Here is a 17,400-nt window from a genome sequence, read left to right as displayed (position 1 = left end):
CCGACCTTCCGCCCGGGAGGGCGGCGGGGCCGAGCGGCACCGCGCGCGGAGTTCCTAACGCGGGTGGGTGGTGAACGCGCGAATGTTGTAACATTATCTCGCGAATGGAGGATTTAGGCTTACTTCTGACTTATCAGACTATTCTGCACCCTTGACATCACTCAGCGTTCTCTGTGGAGCCTTCCCGTCCTTTCTCTAGGGTTAGGGTGCTGTGATGCTTCGTCACCAGCTGCGTGACCTCGGCTGACTACTGAACCCCGCTGTGTCTCAGTTTCCTCATTTGTAAATGGGGACTGGAGAGCACCTCGAGAGCTTTTGAGGAGGCGAGTGCTCTGGCAAGACCTGCAGCGGCACCCGGGCCTGGCGCTGGAGCTTTGCTGTCATCCCGTTGCGGCCCGGCCCAGCCCTGGGAGGACCCGCGGCTTTTCAGGGGTCTGAGCATGTGCCATTTTCGAGTTCCCGTAAAACAAACAAACAAAAAGACAAGATTAGGAATTCATGATTAGAACTGGGACAATTCATGCCGCACGCGCAAACACGGCCGAACACCGCTGATCAATAGAACACGTGGTTGACACTACGGGGATGAATCTCGAAAGAAATACGGCGGAGGGAAAGGGGCTGCGTGGAACAGGACGCGCCGTGTGCTTCCTTGTGTATGAAACTTGAAAATGCCAGCTAACCTGTAATGGCAAAGCAGACACTTTTGGGGCTGGTGGGTAGATTCATTATCTTGATCGTGGTGCTGGTTTTAGTGTATATGTCCATCCGGCAGTTTTGAGACAATTGCACACTTAAAACTTGCCGTTTTATGTCAAAACACCTCAGTAGAGCCGTACAAAGAAAGTTCCGAGTCGTGAAAGTTACAGGTCCTGAAGCCTCAGCTTTATTAGCGTCGCTGTAAGTCCCCTCTGTTTCCCGTTTACACTATCGTGTGATAACAAGACTAATCCTCTAAATGTGGAATTAGAGACTCAGGGTTACTGCAGGCAGGTGATGATTTGGGGATGTCGCCTAGTTCTCTAGTGCAGGGGTGTCGGTCTCCGAAACGCGGGGACGCCCCCAATTTTGGTTTCGAGGCGCACTGTATCTTGAAGAAATCTGGGGCCCAATAGGAGCTTTTTTCAATCCAGAAATTCGCAGTCAGTAAAAACTCCAGCCACTTTAAACTGGAAATTTCGGGTAAGGTGGCAGTAGGCCTCCAGTTGGTTCTCAGCTGCGCGCGCAGCCACAAAGAGGCCGCGAAAAGCGCAGTGTTTCCCATTTTCCTGTGATGTGATTTGTCCCCGTTGGCGACTCGTAGAGAACTTTGAGCTGGATAGCCGCGCTGCTGCTGATTGGCTGTTTGCGCGCGCTGCAGAGTGCCTGGCCCCCGCGCTGGGCGACTCTGCCGGTAGTGGCTATGTCCGGCCGGTCCAAGCGAGAGTCTCGTGGTTCCAACCGCGGGAAGCGCGAAACCGAGTCACGGGTCAGCTCGGGTCGCGTCAAGCGTGAGCGAGATCGGGAGCGGGAGACTGATGCGCCGATCACCCGGGGTAGCCCGGTGCGCGTGAAGCGGGAGGTCGAGCCGGCGAGCGCGCGCGAGGCCCCGGTGCCCGCCGTGCCGGCCGTGCGGGTGAAGCGGGAGCGCGAGGCGGACGAAGACTCCGAACCTGAGCGGGAGGTGCGAGGTGCGCGGGGCCGGGCAGGACTCGGGCTCTACTTCTGAGTGCCTTTTCTCCTTCCAACTTTTCCTCCCCGGGGGGAACTCCGCGCTTCACCGGGGTCCGGGACTCGACCCTCGACTGCGTGTTAATGAGGATAGCATGTCTTAATAATAACCAGGGTTATAAAGTTTCCAATAACAACAGCAGCAGCTTTCCTTTATCGAATGCCTAAGGCGGGCCAGGCGTTGTGGTAATTATTGTACAGGTGTCATCTCCTTCAGTTTTTACAAAACATCTGAGGCTTGAGTGTGGTTGTAATTTCTGGAATTAGACTATTCAGAGTTGATCAGCGTTGAGTGGCTGAGAGTCTGGATTCTAATCTTGACTCTGTGACTGAGTCAGTGTGGTTTGGGAGCGCGGGTTTCAGGTGTTTGTCTCTCTGTAAGTTGGTGGAAATAGCCCTGGAACTCACGATCTTTGAGTCTTTCTGACAACTGCCGGTGTCACTACTCTCCCCCTTGCCCCCACCCCCATGCCGTGACTGCACCCCTTTCCTCTGCACTCATTCAACTTCTGTAGTAATTTTCAACTTGACCATAGCTCACCAATCATGAAATAGGTTTCCACCACTTCTGAAACCTTCCTTGTTACCTCAGTTATATTTTCTCATTCTGTGAACTTTTAATTCTTGATTTGATCATGTCCCTATATACTTGTTTCCTGATGAGTTATTAGGGTCCTCCTGAAGGAGCAGGTGAAGAGTATTACTAGGGTAGGGCTTTGGGGAAAGGTATTTCTCATTCTCCAAGACTTTATAATTCTGCATCTGGTCCTGATTATCTGTATGTGATTATACTCTTTTTTCTTTTAAGTTATTGCTGTTAGAAACATCGATTTTCAAAAACTGTTTATTTACAGAGATGGGAGAGGGAGGGAGAAGGAGAAGGAGAGAAACATCAACCTAAGAGAGTAACACCGATTTGTTGCCTGTTGTACATGCCCCAACCGGGGACTGTACCCGTAACCTAGGCATGTGCTCTGACCAGGGCTCGGGCAACCTTTTGTTATGCAGGATGGTGCTGAGCCACACCGGTCAGGGCGAGAAACATCAATTTTGTTGTTCCACTTATTTATGCATTCATTGGTTGACTCTTTTTTTTCCCCCATTGGTTTTAATTTAATTTATTTATTTTTAGAGAGAGGGGAAGGGAAGGAGAAGAGCGAGAGAAACATCAATGTGTGGTTGCCTCTTGAGCACACCCGCTACTGGGGACCTGGCCCGAGGCATGTGCCCTGGTGGAAATTGAACCTGCAACCTCTTGGTTCACAGGCTGGCACTGAGTCACACTAGCCAGGGCACATTGGTTGACTCTTGTATGTGCCCTGACTGGGACTGAACCCGCAATCTTGGTGTATGAGGATGACACTCTAGCCAACTGAGCTACCTGACCAGGCCCTTATATGATTATACTTTTATGTTAACTCTTAAATTTCTCGCTTAGGGTCCTGTGTTTGACATATTTTTGCATTATACATATGGTCCAGAATAGCACATTGCTCATAGAAAGTACTCGATATTCTTTGAATAATCTAGTTAGTAATTTCAGGGTATTCTCTAATTTTCTTTACTTAAATACTCTGTCGGCCTTATGTTTCCCTTTCTTTGGAGCAGAAGTTGTTTGTTAGATATTTTGTGGAGTTGTGGCATGTAGATTGTTTTCTCTGGGACCCACTGAGATCCCAGTTGTTGTCACTGTCCTTTTTTTTTCTTTTCCTTTTATCGTGAAATAGATCACAGGTACTAAGATGGGCTGGATGTAATGCAGAAGTACATTGTAAAGAAGAGTGCGGATACACAAGTGTTAAATCTACCACTTGTCAAGAATCGCGAAGGGTCTGAGATTTTACCCTATTTGCAAGCTACCACATTAGCCTCTCGCAGTTTCAGGGATGCTGACGGAAGACATAGGACTGTTGGGCCTCAGGCAATTTATTACAGTTGTAACAGTAGTCAGAATGCAGCGTTGGTGTCATTTCCCCAGTCAGTTCCCACAGTGCAACATGCAGGGAACCCAGTGGGCCCAGGGGGCGGCCTCGCAGGAAGGGAACCGTGAGTTTAGAGAGCCTGGGTCTTGTACAGTGGGCTGTGAGATTGCCTCCCCTTTGTTCCGTAGGGAGATATTGTCTCTGTCTTCTAAGGTGGTTCACTATACAAACATGCCTGACAAGATAGTTTGGAGGCAGTTAGTGCCTCCGGTCACAGTATGTGCAGAAACATGAGACGACCCTTGGAAAATTGTTTCCTAACTGTTCAGCTTAAGAAGTGGGATATAACCAGAACTGAAGAAGTTCTCCTAGGCCCCTTCCCAGTTGTATCTGCCTTCTTTGCTTAGGTAATCACTTCTGAACTTTTTCTAATCACATCTCCTTTTATTAGTTACAATTTTACCTCTTACATGCATCCCTAAGTAGTACTGTGTTGTATTTTGTATTTGATATAAATGGAATCACACCATATGTAGTCTTCTGATTTGCCTTTTATTTTCTTTTTTGCATATATTTGAGGTTCATCCAGATAGATGTTCATGGCTACATGGTGTTCCATTAATGACATATGAAAATGTGTTTCTCCATTTTATTTGTGGTAGACATTTGGATTGTTTCCTGTGTGGGCTCTTCCAAACGTTGCTGCTATAAATGTTTTTTAGTCAAGCACTCCTGGTACATGTGTGCAAAAATTTCTCTACAGTATATAAACAGAAGAGAAATTGCTGGGTCAGAAGGTCTGCAGATTTCCAGCTTTGGTTTTGCTGTACTGTTCGCCAGGAGGTTGTAACGGTTTTCACTCCCACCAGCAGGACACGAACGTTCTCATGGCTCCGCCTGTTAGCCAGCGTTTGGAATTTTCTGATTTTATTTTCCCTCTGGTAGGTGTGAAGTGGTATATTATTGTGCAAGGAGATTTGCATTTTCTTGATTATTGATGAGGTTCAACATATTTTTATATGTTTGTGGGCTGTATTCTTCATTTTCTGTTGGGTTGTCTGTTTTTTATTGCTTCACCAGGTTTCTTTATGTAATCTGCAAAGAAATCATTTGTTGGTTATATGTGTTTCAATTATACTGTTTTAGTTTGTGGCTCATTCCATTAGTGGGCTTTTCTGGGTGTTGCCAGGACACATGTGTGGGAGCTCATCCTGATTAGTTTTTCCCATTTCTGTTTGGGTATTGGACCCTGAGTATGGGTTCCCTTGTTCACGGCCTGTGGTGATTTTCCTTTCAGCAAAGAATGGCCGCGTGGATTCTGAGGACCGGAGAAGCCGCCACTGCCCCTACCTGGATACCATTAACAGGTCTGTCGGACCAGGATGCCTCTGCAGGAAGTTCTTTGGAATGCACATCGAACAGCACCTTAAAAACTTTTATCCCTTTTGAAGTTTTCTGCCCAGAAAATTGTGCTTCTAGCCATGTTCATTAATCTTTGCTCTTCAGTGTAAAGAATCAGAGGGCCTGTTGTTTTAGGGTGCAGATATCCATAAAGAACTTTTAGCTTACTTTGAATTTGTGTGATGAAATAATGGGGTACATGGTATCAATGACAATAGCAAATTTAAGTATTATTTATTGACTCCCACTGTGTACTAGATGCTGCTGTAGGTGCCCGGGATTCGGCAGAGAAAAAAAGACAAAAATATATCCTAATGCTGAGGTAGCTGCCTCATCCTTGTCCTTTTTTCCCCTGATTTCCAGTGATGTCTCAGGATGCTTTTCAGTTTACCCTCTAGAGGCTCTCCGTTGTTGTAGGCCATTTGTGGCTGTTGAGCATTTGAAATGTGGCTTAAGGAACTGAATTTTAAATTTAATTTTAATTATTTTAAATTTAAATGCCAATAGCTATGTGTGACTAGTGATTCCTTTAATGGACTGTGAAGCTTTACCAGGACCATTACCAATTAATTAGAGTTAATGTTTGAGAAGAGATTCCTTTGTCATCTGTGGACTCAGTGGAGGTAAAGTTTTTTTGTCCCTTACCTTCCCAGTGCTCATATACCATTACTTTGCACTTGAACAGGTGGATCTATTTGTAGGTATTTTCCTGATACTCCTTAGACTTCACTTTTATTTTTATAGGGAGAAATAAGTTTTTCTTTTATAAAAAGGCTTATTCACCTTTTTATGTCTTTTAATTTGGAGTTCTGCTGGGGTCCTGTTACTACTTCTGCTGTGGCTTTCCCCCCAGAGAAGGAGACCACAATGGAATGTTCTCAACTAGTTGTAAATAGTAAAAAGAAGGATCATGGGCATTGTGTGTCCAGTGGGGATACCTTGACACTACTTTGGGGCTTGGCGGGTGGAGGTGCTGTATTAAATGTCTAGGTGAGGAGTAGTTAATGTTCCCCGTGATTTATGTGTGGTTACTGAACCATTCTCTGCAGGATGCTGTGCGACACTGTGGAACACGGAGCCAGTGCTTGGGTGCTGTCCTAGGCATCAGTCCCTGTTAATTGCTTTTGTTTTGTTTTGGTTCTTAGGAGTGTGCTGGACTTTGACTTCGAGAAACTGTGCTCCATCTCCCTTTCGCACATCAATGCATATGCCTGTCTGGTGTGTGGCAAGTACTTTCAGGGTAAGTAAAGGTTTTTGCATTATAAACTTACTAAATTTTCAGCAATAGCCACAGGTCTGCTCCAGAGAGATTTTTTTTTTTAAGAAACTAAGCTGCTGCTGTTAGGAGTACTGTCTAATAACCCCTACCTTTGATTCCAGGAAATTCAATACTCTTTAGAGTTAGTAGGAGGTTCTTTGATTGATCAGAGCCTGAGGCACACGGCGGGGGGAATGAACGAGTTAAGTGCGAGACTGTGTGGGAGATCTCAGAGACTCTGGGCTTTGAGTCTGGTGTTTTCCATACTGCTGTCTTTTTCTGAGAATCCTCTGGCTCTAAGGACTTTTTCACTCTGTCCTTTCCTGGCAATTTGTTATGAGGAACCCCCCGCAAACCAGAATTTATTTATAAAAAATTGTGTACTTATTTTTTTTTTAAATGTGTACTTATTCTTACATGTTTAAACTACAGTCACCTTTAAAGTACTTCCCATCTGATGCAACACACCCATCGAGACGTTTTTCCACTACTCAGAACAGTTTTTGAAATTGTTAATTTTGATGACTTTTAGTGCTTCTACTGTTTTTTATTTCACCTCTTCCACATCGGCAAAATGTTTCCCTTTGAGGACTTTTTTTATCTGGGGAGACGAAAGTTTTTCAGAGTGAGATCAGGTGAATAGGGAGGGTGGGGCACGGGGGTCATTCCGTTTTATGGTCAAAAAGTGCTGAACACTCAGAGCGGTGTGGGCAGGTGCGCTCATAAGTTGCCCATCATGAAATGGGCAAACGTATTGAAAGAGTCTTCAGAAAAATTCTGCTGAAGCCCAATGTAGCCTTTCACAACACCAGCCGGTACACGGATACAGATGGGTTCCTAGAACACTCACCTAGCGGGGGAAGCCTGTACTACAAGGGGCCGCCCTCCAGAAGATAATTCAGGGTTTTTTTGGGTCCCCCGTCATATTACATTCAATTCACGCAGAAGAAACACATGTTATGTACATAGTGTAGTGGAGGAGTCAAAAGAAATATAAACTACGTTCCTTACTCTTACAAGGATCTTACAGTCAAGGTTAACACACAGCAATCGGCAAACTCAGTGAGACCATAAAGGTTACTGCTAGACTGTGTGGCACTGAATGTAAACAAGGACAATAGGAGTTGAAGTATGCGAGTACAGAGTGTTTTTAGCTGGAGTGTTGGTGTTGAATTCATGGAGGAGGAGGAGGGGGCACTTGAACTGGCAGGACCTATAGGTTTTGAATGAGTTAAGGGAGAATATTCTAGAATGGAGGGGCAGTGATGGACAAAGGTACTTAGGTACAGAATGTCCTGAATGTGGGCGGTGGGAAAATGAGAACTGAGTGATGATGGACTGCCACAGCATGTGTGTGCGTGTCTGTGCATGTGTTACATATAACACACACATAGATATCCCTAATTTCTGATGATACATGAAATCGACTTGTATGTGTATATATACATGCGCACACGTTCATATTTCATATTCATACATAGGAAATGAGTTCCCCCAACCAGTGTTTTATGCCATCTAGGGAATGAAGTGACAAGTGTGCTGTTCTCTTGCTAACTCTTGTGATGAGAGAAGTTCATGTGGGAGATTGATTTCATGGATGGCATAGTACTTTGGTTTTGCTAGTGTTAACATGTTCCAGTACAAAATAATGAAAGGAAAGATCGAACTTGATCTTTGCCTTTCTGGAGTATGCCCTTTCCTCTACAGCCTTTCATTCTTCTGTGTAGGCCGGGGTTTGAAGTCTCACGCCTACATTCACAGTGTGCAGTTCAGCCACCATGTCTTCCTCAACCTCCACACCCTCAAGTTTTACTGCCTGCCCGACAACTATGAGATCATCGACTCCTCGCTGGAGGATATCACGGTGCGTGTCCCAGAGGGCTGGCTTGGAGCCAGTTCTCCCAAGAACCATCCCAGGGATCCTGGGATCTGCCTCACCCAGGGGAGAATCTCAGCCCCTTGGTCTTGAAGAGGCTTCTTTCCCTTTGGGAGGAACCAGGGAAACTGAGAAAGGAGGTCAGGATTCATGATTATGGACTTTGGTCTGCAACGTAGCCATTTCTGCTTTTAATGTTGAGGGTTAGGACTGAAAAAATATGGCTACTTATGAATTGGCATGAAAGCATTTTTATGAAATAAATCATCTTCTCACACTTGGAGTAGGGATATGAATGGGGCCCGGCACAGGACAGTGGATACCAAGCTGCATTCATGCTCCTAGCTACTTTTGATACGTTGTTGCCAGAATGGCCACCCTGTCCCACTCTTGGTTCCTGTTTGTGACCTCTGCCAAGAGTCACTGTACTTAAGTGGAAAGTGTGGGAAGTCCTTTTGGGCTTTGATTAATGTTGGAGCTTTTGATTATTTCCCTTCTCAACAGTGGCTGCATATTCATTGTGCCGAGAGCTCTGTTTTTTAAGGAAAGCTCGGTGTTTAGAGTATTTGAAATACTGTTTACACTTATGCTACTTTCAGAACTTTTATAGGCATACTAATAGTTGAAGTTAAACTAGCTGATTATGGACATACTTACAGAGGGAGAAATGAATAAACTCAGGGCTTCAAAGGGAGTTAGTAGCGACCTCTGTCCAGCCTGTGACATGACACGTGTAGCTCTATGACTGGGAAGGGTCTGATCCTGCCCCTCCGACCCCAGGGAGTTGTGAGGCCCCTCAGCCTTCTACGCGTGGGAGAGGCGCTCCTGCTCTGCACAGGGTCCACAGGCGGCTCTGTGTGCAGTCTCACTTAGGACCCTGACCTTGCTGCCTGTGGAGACGTGGGTGCCCTGCAGCTTCTGCAGTGATTTACCATGAGGTCGGCTGGACCTGAGGTTTGAGGAAAAACCCAAGATTCAATAATTTAGGGTTAAACCCAACGATCCTCTTCTAGATTAGTAATGTGGAGAAGGCCTGTTCCGAGTTACCTTAGCCTTTATACCTGTTGTGGGGAGCTCTTTGGGTGCCTGGTGAGAAGTTCATGACCAAAGGGTTTCCGTTGTTGGCAGCAATTGCTATTCCAAACATACCTTGTGAACTAAACAACATAAATTTTCTTTTGCTTTGCAGTATGTGTTGAAGCCCACTTTCACAAAGCAGCAGATTGCAAACTTGGACAAGCAAGCCAAATTGTCCCGGGCATATGATGGCACCACTTACCTGCCAGGTATTGTGGGCCTGAATAACATAAAGGCCAACGACTATGCCAACGCTGTCCTTCAGGTAGGATCAAGAAGGGAACAGTGAGGGAGAGGCATGGTGAGGGAACACTATGGAGGTCAGCCAAGGAATGGCTACCTCTGCTAGAGTGCAGTCGGATGGTCCCCAGACCCCCAAGTCTTACTGAGGACTCGGCTTGATTTTTTGTCCTGCACCAAGCAGAACATTCCTATGTCTGCTCAAGGCACTGCTGCCAAATGGTGAGCCCTCGCTCAGCCTCTGGGCTCGAGGTCTCTGGAGCAACCAGGGGATGAGAGACAGAACCTGTGTGCGGCCTGGCAGTACCCGATAGGAAATACACGTGCGAGGTGGTGCAGACATTCGCTGTGCCAGCTGTCAGATGTCTTGGTCCTGCCTGCACACTTAAGCCCTGAAGTAGGAAGGGCAAAAAGCGGACATTGTCCTATTTGTAATTAAATTTTATTATTTAAAATTTCTTTTTCTCTCTCATTTAAGATAATGAATGAGGGAGGAATATAAAAATTTACATGAGTAATATGTGTACATTTCAGAAAAATTAGAAAATATTGGTAAGTGTAAGTAAGAAAGTTAAGCAATAATCCTACTTTACCAAAAAAAATCATAAACATGAGCCCTGCCCAGATGGCTCAGTTGGTTGGGGCATTGTCCCATACACCAGAAGGTTGCAGGTTTGATTTCTGGTCACGGCACATACCTAGGTTGTGGGTTCGATCCCTGGTCAGGGCATGTTTGGGAGGCAACCAATCGATGTTTTTCTCTCTCCCCCTCCCTCCCTCCCTCCTTCCTTCCCTCCCTCCTTCCTTCCCTTTCTCTCTTAAAGTCAGTAAAAACATCCTCAAGTAATGATGAAAAAAATAATAATAAAATTATAGAATGAAATATTATAAACACGAATACTTATTGTAGAGGAAAAAAGATGTATAAAGTATACAGTGAAAGCTTAATTTCTTTCTTTCCTTAGTACTCTTGTCATGGGAGACTTTACAGCATATAGACCTCCAAAAGTTTTCTAAATGTGTGTGTGTGTGTGTGTATTTATATATGTATACATGTACACACACACATAATACATATTAAAAATATTTTATTGATGAGAGAGAAAGAGAGAAACATTGATTTGTTGCTCCACTTATCCATGCATTTCCTGGTTGATTCCTGTATGTGCACTGACTGGGGATCAAACCCACAGCCTTGGCGTATCAGGACGATGCACCAACCAAGTGAGCCACGTGGCCAGGGACCATGTGCATAATATTTTCTCATGTAGCAATGTGATTTATTTTGCTATTCCCCAATTGATAGATAAAATTTAATTTCTCATTTTTTTTTCTTTAAAGATTTTATTTTTAGAGGGGAAGGGAAGGAGAAAGAGAGGGATAGAAACATCAATGTGTGGTTGCCTCTAATGTGCCCCCCTGCCCACCAGCCACCTGGCCTGCAACTCAGGCACATGCCCTGACTGGGTATCGAACCAGTGACCCTCTGATTTGCAGGCCCACACTCAATCCACTGAGATACACCAGCCGGGGCTTGTTTTTTTTTCTATTACTACTGTTACAATGAGTATCCTTCTACTTCTAGTCTTATACTTTATGTGACAATGTTACATTTTGTTATGTTTCTTTAACCATCACTTCTTGTATTAATGCATCTAGGACCTAGAATCTAGGCTATAGAGGGTTTGTAGCAATTTGTAAACCCACCAGCAAAATAAAAGGGTATTCTTCATTTTGCATTATCACTGTTACCACTGAATTTGTTTTTCCATTTTTATAGGTGTATCCTTTTTTTTAACCTACCTTAAAAAAAAAATTCACTTCTGAAGTTGACAGTACATTTTTTCAGGAGTTGTTGGGTTTTATGCAGTCAGTGTTCTATTGGTGGTTCATTTTACTGAGCTTTAATTAAGTATTTAGCCCTTTTCTACTGTGTATGTTACAGATGCTTCCTTCTAGTTCTTGTTTTGGCTTTTAAACTTCGTGGATGGTACTTTTGCATAAAGAATTCCGTATAAAAATTAGAAAAGAATATCTGTTAGTTTTGCTGCGTGCTGTTGGTGTCATGCTTGGGCAGATCACACCCTTAGGTGAACAGAGGCTGCAGACGGTTGCCCTTACCCTCTTTCACAGCTTAGTGAGGACTGTTCCCGATGGACAGAGAGGGTTTGAACATGGTCAGGGTGGTTGGCTTGGTTTTGTGATTGGCTTTAGTTTCCCTAGGAAGTTCTCTTTATTTATAAAAATAAGTCGCTGAACAAACCCTCTTGTGAAAATGTTTCCATTAAAGTGAGGATTGAATGGCCCACATACCCTGAATGGAGACCCGGTAATCTCTCTCCGAGGGAGGACACCTACTATTCGTATTGTTGCTGAAGCCAGAGCATGGGTAACAGAATTAGGATAAACTTTACCATATTCTTCTCCTTTTGAGAGTGACTTTCTTTTTTTTAGTAGTTACTTTCTAAGCAGGAAGTCTTGTTTGTTTAGTTCAGCTAAGCTTGTAGGGCCTTTCCTCATTGCCTCTGAGGTCATGGTGCCCTCTGCATCCTGAGTTGTCTTCCCCAGCTTCTCCTGGGTTTATTATATTCAGCAGAACTCTCTGTCCTCCTCTCTGAATGCATTACTCTGCCGAGGAAAGTCATGCTCCTAGTAAACCCAGTGCTGGTGAGGACTCACGAACCGGTCAGGAAGGACCTGGGGGAGGACTACATTTACTTTGAGTCTGTTCTGTGGTTTTCACCCTGCCCCCCACCCCCAGTTTTGTAGCTCACACTAATGAGTATGTACTCCTTAATGAACTGACATGGCTGGTATGTCTTTTTGCTTAGTGAGCTAAAATTTACTTTTGACCATTTTCCATCATAACAGTACATTCATTCTTATATACATCTGTGTGGTTTTATCACCATCTTTTGGTACCATATTTGGGGAGAACACCAAATTTTATTAACATGATTTTCATATTATTTTAATGTGTCTTTGAGAGGTGGGGAAATTGTGGTCTCCAGATAGTTTTCTCTGCCTCAGCCAAGTGGATGATGAATCTACCAGCCTTTAACTCTTTTTCTTTTAAAGATTTTATTTATTTATTTTTAGAGAGAGGAAGGGAGGGAGAAAGAGAGAGAGAAACATCAGTGTGCGGTTGCCTCTCTTGCATCCCACTGGGGACCTGGCCTGCAGCCCAGGCATGTGCCCTGACTGGGAATTGAACTGGCAACCCTTTGGTTCACAGGCTGGCACTCAATCCACTCAGCACAGCAGCCAGGGCCTTTAATTCTTTATGAATGCAAACATAGTCATAGGCTTAATTAGAGGAAAAGGAAATTATTAAGTAAACTAGTTGGTGAATAGGGATTTCAATACCTTTTTTAAAAAAAACTAAGAATAGTGCAGGAAACAGAGAAGCCAAAGAACTTATGTGCATAACCCATGGCATGAACTAAGGGAGAAGTGCATGTTGGGGGGCGGGGGAGGCGGGGTGCAGGGCAGAAGGGGGATAAAAGGGAGAAAAAAACTGGGAAAACTGTAATAGCATAATCAATAAAATATACTTATAAAAACTCATATTCATGTCAGCAAAGTGTGCAGAATTGGACTTTGTGTGAAGGTCCATGTGAAAGATGCTGCGTGACAGCATGGTGGGGGAGGGTCGGGGTGGAGGGATGGAGCCAAATGGAAAAGGACTGGTGGGTATGACAACAGTGTGGTGATTACTGGGCGGAGATGGTATGAGGGGACTAAATGGTAACGAAAAAAATATAATAAAGATTAAACAAAAAAAGATGTTGCTGTAACACATGAGCTCTAAATGTGAACATTGACTTCTCACTTTTTAAGGCTATCGCAGGTGCAGGTCTGTTAGAGGAACTTTAGTTGGAAGAGCTTGGCTCCCAGGGGCCTTGCAAAGGGGCTTTTGATTAATCAGAGTGTTTGACTCCAGGCTCTGTCTAATGTTCCTCCTCTTCGGAACTACTTCCTGGAAGAAGACAATTACAAGAACATCAAGCGTCCTCCAGGGGATATCATGTTCTTGCTGGTCCAGCGTTTCGGAGAGCTGATGAGAAAGCTCTGGAACCCTCGAAATTTCAAGGCACATGTCTCTCCCCATGAGATGCTTCAGGCTGTTGTACTTTGTAGCAAGAAGACTTTTCAGATCACCAAACAAGGTAATGAGCAAGTCATTCATATTTTTTGACACTGTGGCCTGAAGGTGCCTGGCCCAGACAGAAGACTGCAATTAGCTGGACCCTTGGATTCCAAGGGAGAATGATGAGAACTAAGTGGAGGTTGGGAGGAAGGGACTAGATTGTTGGGTTTATAAGCCACTATAAGGAGCTTGGATTATATCCTGACAATAATGAGGAGTCAGTGAAGGCTTTTAAGTAAAGATAGAACATCAGATATGTTTAAAAATGTTATTCTGGCTGAGGAATGACTTAGAGGGCAAGTTTAATAATGGCTTTTGATGGGTGATGAGATGCAGGTTTGTAGTAGAGTCGATAATTGAAGGTCCTGGTTGGATCAGAGAGCCTTGGGAGAGAGTAAAGATCAGAAGACAAGTCCTTGACCTTGAGCATTTAATGGCCAGATAGAGGAGGATCCCCAGGGGGTGGATAGGATGGCATAGACCAACACTGGGACATTGAGTAAGGCCAACCAGTATGTGGTTTGGGTTATCACACTGCCTCCTAGCTTCGACATGGCCCTCTCTTCTTTTTCAGGGGATGGAGTCGACTTTTTGTCTTGGTTTCTTAATGCTCTGCACTCAGCTCTGGGAGGCACGAAGAAGAAAAAGAAGAGTGAGTCCTGCCATTCTGTAAAAGAAAGCTCCCTTTTGTTTGCTTCCTTTTAAGAACACTTTGCACTTCTGATCCTTTTCTAATTAACTATTTATCTTTTTGTGTTGGGATGGTATTTATGGACACACGGGCTAAATTTTTTTCCTGAATAGGCCCCTCTCTATTTCTCTTTTTATTTAAAGATTTTATTTAATTTTATTTGTTTTTATTTTTTCTGCTGAAGAGTTTTATTTGTCATGAGAAGCAGCAGGAAGCCACTAATGAGTGACATCTTCTCCCTTTCCACTCATGGAAATACTTATATTGTTGACTTTTTTTGTTGTTTTTTTTTTCTTTCTCAATTTTTTTCTTCCCTTTATTCCCCTCCACCCTGCACCCCATCTCCCACCAGCATTCCTCCCCTTAGTTCATGTCCATGGGTCGTACATATAAGTTCTTTGAGTTCTCCATTTCCTATACTATTCTTAACCTCCCCCTGTCTATTTTGTACCTGCCATTTATGCTTCTTATTCCCCATACCTTTTCCCCCATTCTCCCCCCTTTCCCTCCCCACTGCTATCTCTCCATGTGATCTCAATTTGTGTGATTCTGTTCCTATTCTAGCTGTTTGTTTGTTTTTTAAGGTTCAGTTGATAGTTGTGAGTTTGTTGTCATTTTACTGTTCATAGTTTTGATCATCTTTTTCTTAAAAAAGTCCCTTTAACATTTCATATAAAAAGGCTTGGTGATGATGAACTCCTTTAACTTTACCTTGTCTGGAAGCACTTTATCTGCCCTTCCATTCTAAATGATAGCTTTGCTGGATACAGTAATCTGGTATGTAGGTCCTTGCCTTTCATGACTTCAAATACTTCTTTCCAGCCCCTCCCTGCCTGCAAGGGTTCTTTTGAGAAATCAGCTGATAGTCTTATGGGAATTCCCTTGTAGGTATCTGTCCTAAGATAAGATTCTCTTAGGATAAGAGATAAGATTCTCTCCTTATCTTTCATCTTGGGTAATGTAATTATGATGTGCCTTGGTGTGTACTTCCTTGGGTCCAACTTCTTTGGGATTCTCTGAGCTTCCTGGACTTCCTGGAAGTCTTATTTCCTTTGCCAGATTGGGGAAGTTCTCCTTCATTATTATTTCAAATAAGTTTTCACTTTCTTGCTCTTCCTCTTCTCCTTTTATTCGGATATTGGAATGTTTAAAGTTGTCCCAGAGGTTCCTAAGCCTCTCCTCATTTTTTTGAATTCATGTTTCTTCACTCTGTTCTGGTTGAATGTTTCTTTCTTCCCTCTGCTCCAAATCGTTCATTTGAGTCCCGGTTTTCTTCCCTTCACTGTTGTTTCCCTGTATATTTTCCTTTATTTCACTTTTCATAGCCTTCACTTTTTCCACGATTTTGTGACCATACTCAACCATTTCTGTGAGCATCCTGATTTCCAGTGTTTTGAACTGTGCATTTGATAGGTTGGCCATCCCTTCATCACTTAGTTCTATTTTTGGAGCTTTGATCTGTTTCATTTTGGTCATATTTTTTTTTGTCTCCTTGCAACTATTAGTTGTAAGGGGTGGAGCCTTAGGTATTTGCCAGAGGGGGGCAACTCACATCGCTGCAGTGTGGCACTGTATGTGGTGGTGGTGGGGCGTCCCAGAGGGAACAGTGCCGCTTGCTGGGCTCTCTGCCAGCTTTCAGTCACTTCTCTCACTACCCACAAGCAAATTGGGCCCTTCTGGTGCTGATTCCTGCGTGGGTGGGTTTGGGTACATTCTAGGATCCTGTGTGTCTCTCCAACAAACTCAGCTGGGAGTTTGTCCTGCTGCTATAACCCCCACAGGATTTTCAGCCAAAGGTTTTGAGGCTTTATTCCCCCATGTTGGAACCCTGGGTTGTGCGGACTGTGTTGCTCCACAGTTGTTCCTCTGGGTTTATCTGCATGTAAATGTGAGACCACCAGCTGCCGCCTTGCTGGTCCTACTCTCTGCCCCAGCTGCCCGTCTCCACCCCTCATACCAGTCTGGATGAATGTTTCTTTAACTCCTTTTATGGGCCAAGCCCTGTATGGCGGGGCCGGGGGTGAGGGGCGGCGGTTAAAGGGAATTTTGTGGAGAAGACAGACATAAAAATTATTCACACAAATAATTATAAAGCTACCATGGTGGTATACATTACAAAGGTACTTCTGTGTTTAGTGATAGCTTTGGGTTTTATGTTAGAAGATGTTGGTTTATTTCAGAAATTTAGAAGGTAGGACTATTATGCAAATACTTTCCAACCTGATAGAATTTGCATTTTGATTTGTGTTTGTACAGCTATTGTGACTGATGTTTTCCAGGGGTCCATGAGAATCTTCACTAAAAAGCTTCCTCATCCTGACCTGGTGAGTAGGTTGAACCTGAGTCTCAGGTTGAGGGGATGTAGGGTTGATGAAGAGATGCTTACAGAACCAGTACGGCCTCTTGCCCCAGGAAGAGGGTCTACAAAACACCTGCCAGGTGCTGGTTCCCTCAGGTTCCTAGCCCATTAGAGTGCTTAAGTTTGGGAGTTACTGGTTGCTTGGGGTCTGCGGGTTTAAGTGGTCTGGTGATTGGGTGGTGCTGGCATGTTTTTTCAGAAGCTCAGATAAGCTTTCTAGGTCTGCCTTTTAAAATAGTCTTGGTATTTAAGGAAAATCTCTGAAGATGGAAGCCCATATTCTTGCATTAATCTAATCAGGTGGTAAAGCTGCCCAGTCTGTTGACCTCACTTCATTAAAAAAGGTAGCACAGTGTAAATTTAACAAAAACATTGTTTTTTCTATCTGTGGTGGTCTCTTGCTCCTTACACTTCTTCCTCCTCCTTTTTTTTTTTTTCTTCCATTTTTAGCCAGCGGAAGAAAAAGAACAGCTGCTTCATAACGATGAGTACCAGGAGACAATGGTGGAGTCCACCTTTATGTACCTCACCCTGGACCTTCCTACGGCCCCGCTCTACAAAGACGAGAAGGAGCAGCTCATCATCCCCCAGGTGCCGCTCTTCAACATCCTGGCCAAGTTTAACGGCATCACTGAGAAGGTAGCGCATCTGCACACCTGCTGCCCTGCTAACACCTCTTTCTCTCTTGACTTTTTTCCCCACTGATTTAGGCATTG

The 17,400-nt window shown here is 44.2% G+C and overlaps 1 protein-coding gene across 1 annotated transcript in view; it reads left to right on the top strand.

Annotated features, from left to right (window-relative positions):
* The first annotated feature begins 1,352 nt into the window (after positions 1–1,352).
* The window catches only part of USP39 (ubiquitin specific peptidase 39), a 28,897-nt gene continuing 12,849 nt past the window's right edge, over positions 1,353–17,400 (top strand). Inside the window, exons 1-9 of the mRNA XM_053923674.2 lie at positions 1,353–1,670; positions 4,930–4,999; positions 6,179–6,273; positions 8,019–8,155; positions 9,357–9,509; positions 13,428–13,653; positions 14,209–14,286; positions 16,582–16,649; positions 17,135–17,323. Coding sequence (XP_053779649.1) covers positions 1,403–1,670; positions 4,930–4,999; positions 6,179–6,273; positions 8,019–8,155; positions 9,357–9,509; positions 13,428–13,653; positions 14,209–14,286; positions 16,582–16,649; positions 17,135–17,323 — 1,284 coding nt within the window. The 5' untranslated portion in view covers positions 1,353–1,402. The remainder of the gene's footprint in view (positions 1,671–4,929; positions 5,000–6,178; positions 6,274–8,018; positions 8,156–9,356; positions 9,510–13,427; positions 13,654–14,208; positions 14,287–16,581; positions 16,650–17,134; positions 17,324–17,400) is intronic.

The sequence above is a fragment of the Desmodus rotundus genome, chromosome 5, assembly GCF_022682495.2.
Source record: "Desmodus rotundus isolate HL8 chromosome 5, HLdesRot8A.1, whole genome shotgun sequence".
Lineage (NCBI taxonomy): Eukaryota > Metazoa > Chordata > Mammalia > Chiroptera > Phyllostomidae > Desmodus > Desmodus rotundus.
This window is presented reverse-complemented; position numbering and strand designations above follow the sequence as displayed.